The following is an 11,820-nucleotide window of genomic DNA, read 5'->3' as shown; positions in this document are numbered from 1 at the left end:
AATATTGACAAAGTGTATTTTTCTGTTATTTTTTATTCTCCACTCAATAACATGTATCAATACTTATCCATCTTGTCAAATGACTTTGCTGTTTAGAAAGTCTACAAACTAGAAGGAGAGGTGGAGAAAAGTTCTAATAGTTGGTTGGTCTGATTTTCATCTCAGCTCTCTTAGCAGAGTAGTTGTACCCTTTCCAGTGATACCAGTTGACACCATCAGCAGTTGATGAGTGCTTGCCATAGTGGTAAACACCATTCAGATTGGAATTATGACAACTATGGTACCACCAAGCTCCTTTATACTGCACAGCACAGTGTGTGGACGTGCTGTCGTTGTCCCGATCTTTGGTTGAAAAGGGTTGACCACGATGTTCATTCGTATTAAGAGAATTACCAGCAGTGCCTGAAAATAAAACTTAAGAAAGTTACCGCTGAGAATCGGAAGGAGCTAGGATGTTTGGTTGAGAGAGAAGACCAGGCTCAGAGCTAGAAAATAATGTCACTGTTTTCCGATAATGCGAGCTTCTAGGGGGTTCGAAGGCTATACTTCCCACCAAACTTTTTCAACTCACTTTACCAGGCATTTTCCATAATTGAACCTTGGGAATTTTCATTATTCTAAAAATATCTGTCTATTGCCAAAACGGTGGAGAGGACACAGACAGTTCTGAATTAAGCATTAATAGTTGCATGAGGTTAAGAAATAAATCAAAGAACGTTGTAACTTGTTATAGGTGATGAGTCCTTTTTTTTTTTTTTTTCCAGTCGTATCAAAATTCGGAATCGGGTAATGTAAAGGTTGTAAATAAATACCATCTGGCTTCAAAGATAATTGTTTTCCCAGTTTGCTGAAGCTTCTGTAGGTGACTTAGTTGCTAGCCAATGTGATCAAGCTGTGCTTTATGCATATAAGCCGTGTATGTATAGCGTGGTTTGTTGGTGTACAATGCCAGAAGCACACCTGATATCACGAACTTTGTTAACATGAGTCTGGCTCTTGCATATCTGTATTCATTACCTTAATAAGTTCCAATGCTCAGTCGGTACTTGGCGCTTTCGCCGGTAACCGCAAACATGTTGTACTCGGCATAAGCAGTCTTTCCAGTAGTATCCTCGAGATCAACTCGAAGTCTGTTCTTCACAGCTTTGGTCAGGCGATGAATCTTGTCCAGTCCGAGCCAAAACTCGCCATTCAGGTTACCAAACCCACGTTTGTAGTCGTTCCAGCCACGGTAGAAATCAACCGAGCCGTCCAGTCTCTTTTGGAACACTGTCCACCCCCCACCGGCTGTTGTTTGGTCACAGAACACATCAAAGGCGCCTGAGCCATCAGGGTCGATGGTATAAACACCGCTAAATCTTTCACCAGATTTGTACACCTCAGCACAATTCTTGTACACTGGAACTGGAAAGCTCAAACATTCAATAAGCAAACACATTTGAGTAAAGCATTTTGAAGTTCTTATGTATAGCGCGTGCGAGCAAATCAGTTGGGCTCACTCAATCTGAGGAATGATGCTGGAAGAAGATTATAAAATGAGAAATCGGCGTTCTATTGCATTTATCTCACAATTTATAGTTAAACAAAAACTGAGAAGCGAAGCACAAACGCGGCAACGAAAAACAAGAAATAATTTCCACCGGCAGCTAGTGAACCACGAAATTCAGCTTCTGCATGCACGCGGCTGTTTACACTTCCCGGGTACACTCAAAGTTGTGTACTTGATAAAATCCTCAAAATGAACCCTCGAGCTCCTTGTTTGAATATATTGAAGTAAAAATGTACTTAATAACGTTTCAAAACAGGGAAAGTTTTAAAGCAATACACCAGAGTATGTTTCGACTAACCTTTCACGCAACCCTTTTTCCCTTTCAGAATGTTGATGTCTTTCTGCATGTTAGTGAGTCGCTTTTTTACTTCTAGCAGAAGTGTTTTAATCTTCTCGTTTGCGGGCACGGAGTAGAAGCGGTTGTACACGTTGCCCCACTGCTTTGAGGCTGTCTTAGTAAAGCCCGGAGTCCCATTACCACCACTGGCGCTTCGGCTCAGTTTAGCCAGCGATAAACCCGGGTTCGGCATCACCAGCAACGCCAAGAACAACAAAATTCGGCGAGAGTCCAAGGAAATACACCACATTGTGAATTTTCCGGTCCTGTAACGTCCTCGAAATAATTTTTTTGCTTGAAAAGCTTCTGCGTGTAATCTGTAAGGTGTTTGCATTAATCAGTAACAAGATATTGTTTCGTGTTAGTGTTTGGGAAACTAGTTTGAATGTCCTCTTGAGTGTTTAGTACAATACCGAGAGGCTACGATAGGTTCGTTGTCGACTTTTGTTGATTTACTGTTCAAGGGCATTTTTGCTTAGAGGTATGGAAATGTATAAAAACTCTTTTTGTACGATATGCAAATGTGATCTTTTTCTTTTAAACTCTGATTCTCGATTCGCTGTTCCACTGCCATTTCCGAAAGAAACAGTCGTTTTAACGTTCATTGGGGTACTTAAAGGTCTTTCAACGCCCATTGGTTCACTAAAAAGCGAGTCTGGCAGAGGAGTCGACTTTCTTTGCTGATTTCATTGATAGCTGCCAGTCTGCAGTTGTGAGAAATTAGGTTGTTTATCAAAATTTATACTTAAACACTCGACATTGCAATGAGTATAAAATCATTAGTGCATATTGTACGGAATTGTAGAGGATATACAATCCTTTTAAATATGCAGACGTTACATTGTGTACATCAGTTCGAATCAGTTTCTAAACCAATATCAAATTTAACCATATACAAATTTCTTGTGACAGAATTCGGGGGAGTGTTGGAGTAAATGGCTTCCGTAAGAATAGAAAGACAACTCTACAGGACAAAAAACAACAAGTTTCCTTTGGTCTGGAATAGTTAGTTTTTCTTATTATCGTATAAAATAGACCGTCTAAACTTGAACTATTGCACTCAGGGTTTGTTGATTCTCGCGTTACATCCGTTTGCGAGGACATTTGTTTGTTTGCGTAAGATCGCTTGGTCATGAAAGTACAGCGAAAGCAGACAAAACGCTTTCCTAAATGAAAAGATTTATTCAGATAAGCCTTTGTTTACGCTTGAAAAGTGAACGTGTACAATTTTCGCTTCCCGCCAAAACTCTTAACAACCGCCAACTACGCACGCTAATTTTGAAGCGAATTTATTCAGTCGCTCGTGAGGAGTACGTTTTACAAAAATGTCGCGAGAACTGTTGGGAATACGAGGAATCGTTTAATTAGAATCAGATTATTTCAGTACAAATTAATTAGTGAAATTAGCAATCAAACCTGAAGCATTTCCGAGAAAGTGCGCCGTGAACACCGACCCACTCTGATCGGATTTCCATTGTTTAAACTGTCGAGTGTTTCTTAGAAGAACTTTGTTCTTTCGATTTACGCTTCATAAACGTTTTGTTTTCCCGCTTTAACTCAAATTACAGTCAATCTAATTCAGCTAAGCTCCGAGCACGAATAAATATATTTTCAAAATAGATCAGGAACAAACCACTGTCCATCAAAACAAATGATGCATGTCCATTTGATAACCTGTGTTGTGATTCGCTCGAAATATATAGTATCAGTCTAGTGATTGGCTAATTAATCGAGATAAGTTCAATTAATTTGGCTAAGTAATGAGCTAACGAATGAGTGAGTGACATATTTGCACAAGAACCCTCACAATAAGCCCCTCAAATAACTCGTTTCTGTGTTGCGCTAGCCTGTGAACAGGCTCTCTATTCGGAGGATGAGGTGAAGAGGAAAACGGGGAAAAAAATAGCGAGGCCAGTTCCTTCTCGGCCCTTCCAACCGGAGCCTGTACACAGGCTACGCATATCCACGAGTTAAAAAACTCAGTTTCCCCATGAGATCGTAGACTACACAGTCGGAACAGTTTTACAAAATCCGTCAAACGACATCAAACATGCAGTTACTGTTATAGGGCTGCGTTATGAGTTATCCCGACAATTCTAAGGACAGGCGATTCCTTGTGGTTTAAATTGCCAAGTCTTTTGATCTTAACTTTGGCCAGAATAAATTTATCCCTAGAACCAAGTTCTGATCCATTTTTACCTATAAGTTACTCAGTTGTCCCTAACTTACGTATCCCTCTATCAATTGTCCTTCCTGGCCGCAGTTAAGGTCAAATTACCCGCGACCTGAAAAGTTGTCGGGAAAAGCGTTTATGATGGTTTTGTCGACTGACTTGAAAAAGGAACGAGTGTTTAGCTAATGGTACGTGAATGATATGAAGAGCCAGGGGTAATAGGGTGATAGTTCATTTTATCCATTAAAAGCAAACATATGACCGAGAAAGGAGAAAACAAGCGACTTGAAAAATCGCTTTCTGTTTCCAGACCATAATTACTTTGCACGCCAGCCGGTTTTTTCTGAGATCCGTCTGCACTGAAAGGGTTCCTTAACCGTGCTGGTGATGCGGTATCCTCCGGTTCAAAATTAATGTTTCGTTAAGCCAAATGATGACAAAATTGATTTTTCTGTTATTTGTTGTTTTTATTACTAATGATCAGTCACCTGCTTTAACTTGACAAACAGCGAAGTACTTTGGATTCTACAAACAGTAACACGCGACGATTATCAGTACTGACGGTGAACTGGTCTGATCTTCATCTCAGCTCTCTTGGCGGAATATTTGTAACCTTTCCATGTATACCAGTTGACACCATCGGCGTATGACGAGTGTACGCCATGATGATAAGCACCGTTTAGATTTGAGGCGTGGCAGGCTGTATACCACCAGGCTCCTTTGTGGGAAACAGCACAGTTACCGGAGTAGCTGTCATTATCCTGATCTTTGGTTGAAAATGGATGGCCACGGTGCCCTGAGAGAGAATCGCCAGCAGTTCCTGTGAAGAAAAGGGAAAACAGTTTCAGTTCCAATGGCTTCTCTCTTTGACACAGATACCCCTTGAAAATGGGGTCAGTTCTCTTTCTTTCTCCCTATCGGATACCTTAGAAAAAGAGAGAGAAGCTGTTGGAACTCGGAAACTCCTCCAAATTGCTTCAAATCGACCCAAAAACCACACAAGGCCAAAATAGATCTACAAAGAAGTTCAGGTGTCTGAGAATTCTTATCAAAAAATCTTTCCTAATTTTGATTTCAAATATGGTACTTTTTTCTCATATAAACCCTTATAATTTGGTTAACGTGATGCCAGCGCTGAAATTACTTGAGGCTTGTGGAAGTGTTTGCATTACAAAGGTCACTAATTGGTTTACTGGTGAGATTTCAGAAAACATGGGATGCACCCTCGCAGATCCGGTATGCATGAGCAGCTAGTTGGGGAGAAAGGGATTTTCATGGGCGAACGTTTACGAAAATCTCTTCCTCCCGACTAGCTTCCCCTGGGTCTCGGAGAACGCATGGGATGGAGGCTGGTAAAATACTTTGTATATATTCTTATTTGCACGCTGAATTTAGCAAGGCCGTGAAAAGATGGGAGGCACAAATAAATGGGCACTACCTGGATGAACAAGTGCAGCCCTGCTATCCTATTCTGATACTTATTATCCTTTAATTACGGTTATAGACACTTGGCAGTAAGCTAGTGAAAATTATACCCGAAAAAGTTCCAATGCTTAGCTGGTATTTGGCTCTCTCGCTTGTAACTGCAAACATGTCATAATCGGCATAAGCAGTTTCCCCAGTAGTATCCTCGAGATCAACTCGAAGTCTGTTCTTCACAGCTTTGGTTAGGCGATGAATCTTGTCCAGTCCGAGCCAAAACTCGCCATTCAGGTTACCAAACCCACGTTTGTAGTCGTTCCAGCCGCGGTAGAAATCAACCGAGCCGTCCAGTCTCTTTTGGAACACTGTCCATCCCCCACCGGCTGTTGTTTGGTCACAAAACACATCAAAGGCGCCTAAACCATCGGGGTCGATTGTATAGACACCGTTAATTCTTTCACCGTCGTGGTACAGTTCAGCGCAGTTCTTCGGAACTGTTAAAAGATTGGAACGCCCAGTTTCAGTGACAGGATTTCAAAGCCCGAAAAATTAATTATACTCAAGGATATTTAAATGAAGTTGAGACGACTACTTTTTCGTATTGGCTACTGATCTGACTGGGAAGTAAATATTCCTTTAGTGAATTGAAAATAAATTCACAACGCTGACCAGGTGGTCCTTGTAGATCGAAGCACTAGACCCCAGCACGCTCAGTAGCCTGCCTACCCAGAGTACCAGATCGAGCGTGTCAGGTTCAATCTGTACTGTTGTTAACGTTCTGTCGTTTGAGGTTTTGTTTTCTCAACTGTCTCGGCAAAACTTTCTGAAAAGGAGAAATGAATGGAGTTTCGTTTGCTCCTTTTGTCCGGCCGGGAAGTTTCCCTTTGCTTCTCTCGCTGCACAGGAAAGGAAACGACTGATCCACAGAATATAAGAAAAACGAACTTTTTTATCACGTAATTTATTACTAAGAGTCTATGAGGTCCATGATAAAACACAAAAATTGTATCTTACCGTTCGAAGAACTCCTGTTACCTTTCAGCATATTGATATCGTTTTGCATCTGAGTAAGTTGCTTCTTTATTTCTTGTAAAATGGTTTCAATCTTCTTACAATGATGTTGAGTGGTTGTTGCGCCTGAAATGGCATTTTTGACGACACTTTTCTCTGACGTAGCTAAAGTGTGGCTTATCTCGAACAACGCGAAGAACGCCATAATTAAGCGAAAATCCGTGGTACTGCAACAAGACATCGTGCAAATCAAGTGCTCAACTCAGTCGAACTATAGTATAGTAGCTACAGAGGGCAACCTTGTATCATGAACTACTGAAAACGTGCATGCACTGACTCATTTAAGACGTTTGTTGAGCTGTCATTTATTAGAAACATTTCGTGTTTAATATGGAAATCTTTTGTCCCAGGAAAATGCAGGGAAATTGTTTCGTTTGTGTATTAAAGGGGTAGTGTCACCTATTTTAGTGTCACTGCTTTGAATGGCCAAAAGCATATTTGAGTAGCTGGAATCGTTAAAATAATAGTTCAGCTTTGTTAACAATAACCCTACTAGTGCACAAAAACTAAATTAATTATGTTTGGCTGCGGATGGCTAGGATGGAAATGGTATTGCAACTTGAAAAAATTGGCATTTTTTTTTTCAAGTTCTTCTTATGCATTTTACAGAGGTCGCTAAAAACCGATTATAGTTACTTCTTCCTTGGAGAAATCCCTTAATATTTTCTTCCCGGTGTTCTAAGAGCAATTTTATGTTAGCAAAAAAGTTTAATTTTCGTCAAATATTTGAGCAGTTTGGACCAAAATACAGCAAAATCGCCGTGTCAGTGCCCCTTTAATTACAACGTCCTCAGAACTATAACATTTTTACTTTGTACGACAGAAATTGTTTATTATGTTAGGACAGCTTGATTCCTTGAAAAATAATTGGACCTTTTCAAAGATTAGTCTTAATTGTTCGAAAGGCAAAGTTGGGCGTTCGAGACAAAATTGACACTAAAAGCTCACGTAATTAAAAAGAACGCAAACTTGATTCTTTGAAGACAATCTTGCCTCCTTGGAAACTCACGTTATACGTGATGTTTGGAAACTAAAATTCTATACAGTTCGAAAGGCAAACGTGATCACCGTTTGAAAGGCAAACGTGATGACTTGGCTTTTTTAAAAGGCAAACTTTCGAAACACAAGAAAGCTGAAACTTCCGTTTTTCAATAAATTTTATTGAAGGCTAGCTATCCTTGGAGTCCCAGAGGTCGAGTTAGGGACGGACAATTTTACGCCCATTTCAAGATGGCGGATACAATTAATAACCCGACTACGTTTTTCTACTTTTTACTCGGGCCGCAAGGCGGACCGAGTTAAGGTTTCGGTAGCATTATCAAATTCTTTTTCTTTTCTTTTTTTTTTTGGGGGGGGGGGGGGGGGGGTTGGGGGTCGCGATGGGCCGAGAGTCAAAGTATAAGCTGGAAACAGCTTCTTGTTTAAGTTAAAAAAGAGATAACCCTAAGAAGAGTCGAACCTTACCACCAGATTACCGAAGATCGACTACCAGATTATGCGCATTTTGTTCATCGTGCCACTTTCTCTTCTTCTTACTGCATGATCCTTTAAAGAGAAATTATAGAGGTTGAACGCATCATTTGTATTTTCGATATTATTTTACCCGAGGAATTCATGCCAGACATTCTTGGATGAGGAGCTGAACAAAAGACATGAATTCAATAGCTAAAGCTCAGCAAGGGCTTGGGTTTGGATGATAAAGGCAAAGCGGATGTTGAAGGACCTTCAGCGAAAGAACTACGCAAAATTGAGGAAGAGAATGCTGCAGCAAGAGCTAAGCGAAAGGAGCAACATGCCAAACGGAATGCCGAGAGACAAAAGAAACATGAAGAAATAAGAGCGAAATACGGGCTCACGGAAGGACAAGGGAAGAACAGTCGAAGTGGAAGCACACGAAGAAACACAAGTGGTAGCAGTGCGGGTACTGACACGACGGTCAAAAACAGCTAAGGCGAAGGAAAACAGTGTAGTGTGATGTAAGGTCATACTTTAACTTGGACAGAAATGTGACGAACGTGTGTGATTATGAATCAGGTTGTTGTGTTTATTTTGCTTGTAGCTTCAATAAATCAATCAATAAATCTTTATTTAAACACGGTAAAATCCACCAGGAGTATAAAAATTAGAAATAACCTAACTATCCTAAACAAAATTCAAAACCTGACTACAGCTAATCTAACTAAAACCTGTTTTTCATGAATGCCGTGTGTAACATTAAAAATGAATATAAACTAATCTTTTAAATTGACTAAGAGATTCAGCTTCTCTCACATGACAGGGTAGGCTGTTCCAGAGAACTGCTCCGCTATAAGAAAAGCTGTTTTTCATGAAATTAGTTCGCGGAAACGGGACAAATAATAAAATATTATTATAAGAAATTTTCACCACATGTATCCTTTGTCATTGTTTAACAATATTCTGACCAGAACTGTATTCTAGCGGCCTCACTATCTACTACACTTGTTTTAAAATCAGGGAGAACCTGCGCTATTCGACGATGTGTTGTCCAGCTGATGGTTGTTTATGCACAAGCCATTTTAAAGGTGCACAAATTTTACATACTACTGACCACATATAACGTGTACAAAGACGAGCAGCAATAGCCTATGAACAGGCTCCCAAGTAGGGTATATATAGGGCGAAAAGAAAAATTGGTGAGCGGGGCGAGCGGAGCGCGGTATAGGGGCGAGAAAGATATGTGTGATATCTTGCAGTTGATCCGAGCCGATAAACCTATAAAAGTACCACAGAGCTAGCATACCCAATGGCATGTGAAAATTCTCCTAACGGCTCAGAATGATCATTATGAAAACCTCCATTCAGTATATTTGAGTTTTTCCCTTCATGATCAAGATGAAAATCATTAAGCAGAGCTAAGGTACCGTTGAAGGCTTTATTAGAAATATCCTTGCGAACTGCAGGAGTCGCGTTGGCCCCTCAACACTTTTTAACACCCTCCCAATTTTCTCTCCCTACCCCCCCCTCTTCGAGCTCGATTTTTGTCTTGCTCTATACCCCACTTGGGAGCCTGTTCACAGGCTAAGCTGCAAAAGAATGTCACTGACCACCAATGAACGTGGACCGTATTCGTATACTCCGTATTGACCAGGAACAAGCTTGGACATAAGGTTTTACAGGGGAATCTTGACGAGCAAATACAATATTTTTCAATATAAATTATCTTCCCCCATAGCATTACATACAAATGTAGTCTATTAATAAGTCTTTGCAATCTTCATGTTTGAAACCGATAAGTCAACATGGTCAATGGCCATTACGAGTAGTTCAATCACCAGCGTGAAATTTGATGATGATGTTTTCAACCTCTGGGTGTACAAGTAAACTGTCTGAGACAGAGTGGTTACTGATTCTGCACTAATGTTCCTTCAACTGAAAAAATTATAAGTTTTCACTTACATGTACTTTTGACATTGAGCTGATCAACTTGTGCACATTATTTTAGTACTGTTGCAGAGAAAGTATTATTCTGATTAATATAGAGATCTTAGAAAAATTGTTTTTTGATAATCATAACACATCAAGCAGCCACAACTATGGATCAGTGAAGTGAGACCAAGACCAAATAATCGAACTTATCCAGAAAACCGGGTTTCCAAAGGGGGGGGGGGGGGGGGGGTGTCCCTGGAGCCCTGAAATTTCTGCTGTGGAGCCCGGAGCCCTATCATTTTACTGACTGGAGCACTGATCCTTTTTTCGGCTGTGTAGCCCGGAGCCCAAAGACATTTTGCGCGGAGCCCGGAGCCCAGCATTTTCAAGTTTGATCATCCGAGGTCCCAGATTGCATTGATTCGTGCTTACTGTCTTTTTGTGTTTGTTTGTGCGTATTAACGGGCATAAAGAAACAGAATCTGAAGAGAGGACAGTACATAATACAAGTATACGCGGTTATCTCAGTTTACAATGATACGCAACAACTTATTTAGGGATTTAATGAAAACTTTGTTATAATTGTAGCCGGAGCGCGATAAAAACAACTTTATAGTAACCGCACGTTCCTTTAGCAGTTTGCTCGCAGGTATCAGTTACAACAAATTAAAAAAAAAACTTGACAGATCATTTTGAAGATACAAGTAATAATTGATGAAGATTAATAATTTGAATACTTACCCAGTCCTTAATAGATTATATTGTTTACTGTTCATCTGATTGATGACCCTTTCCATCCTGACTTTCGGGTCTTCACCAAGCAGGCTGTGGCGCTTTCCGAAAATCATTCGTTGGACTTCGTCCAACTGAATACACGGTCCCAATAAACAGCGGTCGACACTTAAAAAAAAAAAACGGCCGTTCGAAACGATCCTGATCGCGTTCGATCGCAAATGAATGCATATATTTGGTTCGCAAATGAGGTTTTAACTACGCAAAGAAATACAAGAATGCAATTTTAAGAGGTAAGACGTTTTTTTATTGAGGAAAGGAAGTTACCGTTGAGATTCGGAAGGAGCTAGGGCGTTTGGTTGAGAGATAAGACCAGGCTCAGAGCTAGTAAATAATGTCACTGTTTTCCGATAATGAGTTTCTAGGGGGCTCAAAGGGCATACTTCCCCCAAAACGTTTTCAACTCACTTTAACAGGCATTTTCCATACTTGAACCTGGGAATTTTCTTAAAAACATCTGTCTATTGCGAAAATGGTGGACCGGACAGTTTTCAATTAAGCATTAATACATGTAGTTGAGGTTAAGGAAATAAATCAAAGAACGTTGTAACTCTGTTATAGGTGCTGAGCTCTTTTGTTCAGCGTATCAAAATTCGGAGTTACTGGCCATGGCCAATATGCTTTATGTATATTAGCCGTGTATGTAGAGCGTGGTTTGTTGGTGTACAAGGAACACACACAAATGAACCCCTCTCGCGTGCCTGATATCACGAACGTTGTTAACATGAGTCTGGCTCTTGTATATCTGTATTTACCTGAATAAGTTCCAATGCTCAGTCGGTACTTGGCGCTCTCGCCGGTAACCGCAAACATATCGTAGATAGATAGATAGATAGTTTATTATCAAGAACCTTGCAGCCATAGGCTGAATTACGTTTGATTTACAATAAAATATATACTACAATAAAATACATGGCTAAGAAGAACTAATATAAAAGGACAAAAATATATAATTAAGAGAAAACAATATTACATCATTGCTTTATGGACATAGTGATAGATAAAACTATTTCGAGTACGAATGGTGTGGAGGCGCCGTGTAGTAAAAGAGTGCTGACTCCTTAAATTGACTGCGCACTCATTCTTGGG

General features: G+C 40.2%; 1 protein-coding gene and 1 pseudogene across 2 annotated transcripts; both read right to left on the bottom strand.

Annotated features, from left to right (window-relative positions):
• Positions 1-13: 13 nt before the first annotated feature.
• Positions 14-2,231, bottom strand: LOC146469859 (microfibril-associated glycoprotein 4-like; annotated as a pseudogene). The gene is made up of 3 exons (XR_014867125.1): positions 1,848-2,231; positions 1,018-1,404; positions 14-402 (listed from the first exon to the last, which is right to left on the bottom strand). The product of XR_014867125.1 is annotated as a microfibril-associated glycoprotein 4-like (transcript).
• Positions 2,232-4,501: 2,270 nt separating this feature from the next.
• On the bottom strand, positions 4,502-6,828 carry LOC146469858 (microfibril-associated glycoprotein 4-like). The gene is made up of 3 exons (XM_085122715.1): positions 6,496-6,828; positions 5,595-5,975; positions 4,502-4,879 (listed from the first exon to the last, which is right to left on the bottom strand). Exons 1-3 carry the CDS (start codon positions 6,731-6,733, stop codon positions 4,611-4,613), a joined length of 888 nt encoding a protein of 295 aa, XP_084978841.1. The 5' UTR covers positions 6,734-6,828; the 3' UTR covers positions 4,502-4,610.
• Between the last annotated feature and the right edge of the window lie 4,992 nt (positions 6,829-11,820).

The sequence above is a fragment of the Pavona decussata genome, unplaced genomic scaffold, assembly GCF_977016875.1.
Source record: "Pavona decussata unplaced genomic scaffold, jaPavDecu1.1 SCAFFOLD_115, whole genome shotgun sequence".
Taxonomy (NCBI): Eukaryota; Metazoa; Cnidaria; class Anthozoa; order Scleractinia; family Agariciidae; genus Pavona; species Pavona decussata.
This window is presented reverse-complemented; position numbering and strand designations above follow the sequence as displayed.

Coding starts and splice junctions, on each gene's coding strand:
- LOC146469858 (XM_085122715.1), bottom strand. CDS start 6,733: ATGTCTTGTTGCAGTACCACGGATTTTCGCTTAATTATGGCGTTCTTC. Junction 5,976..6,495: donor TAACAGGAGTTCTTCGAACG/GTAAGATACAAT, acceptor ATCTTTTAACAG/TTCCGAAGAACTGCGCTGAA. Junction 4,880..5,594: donor AAGCATTGGAACTTTTTCGG/GTATAATTTTCA, acceptor TTTTCTTCACAG/GAACTGCTGGCGATTCTCTC.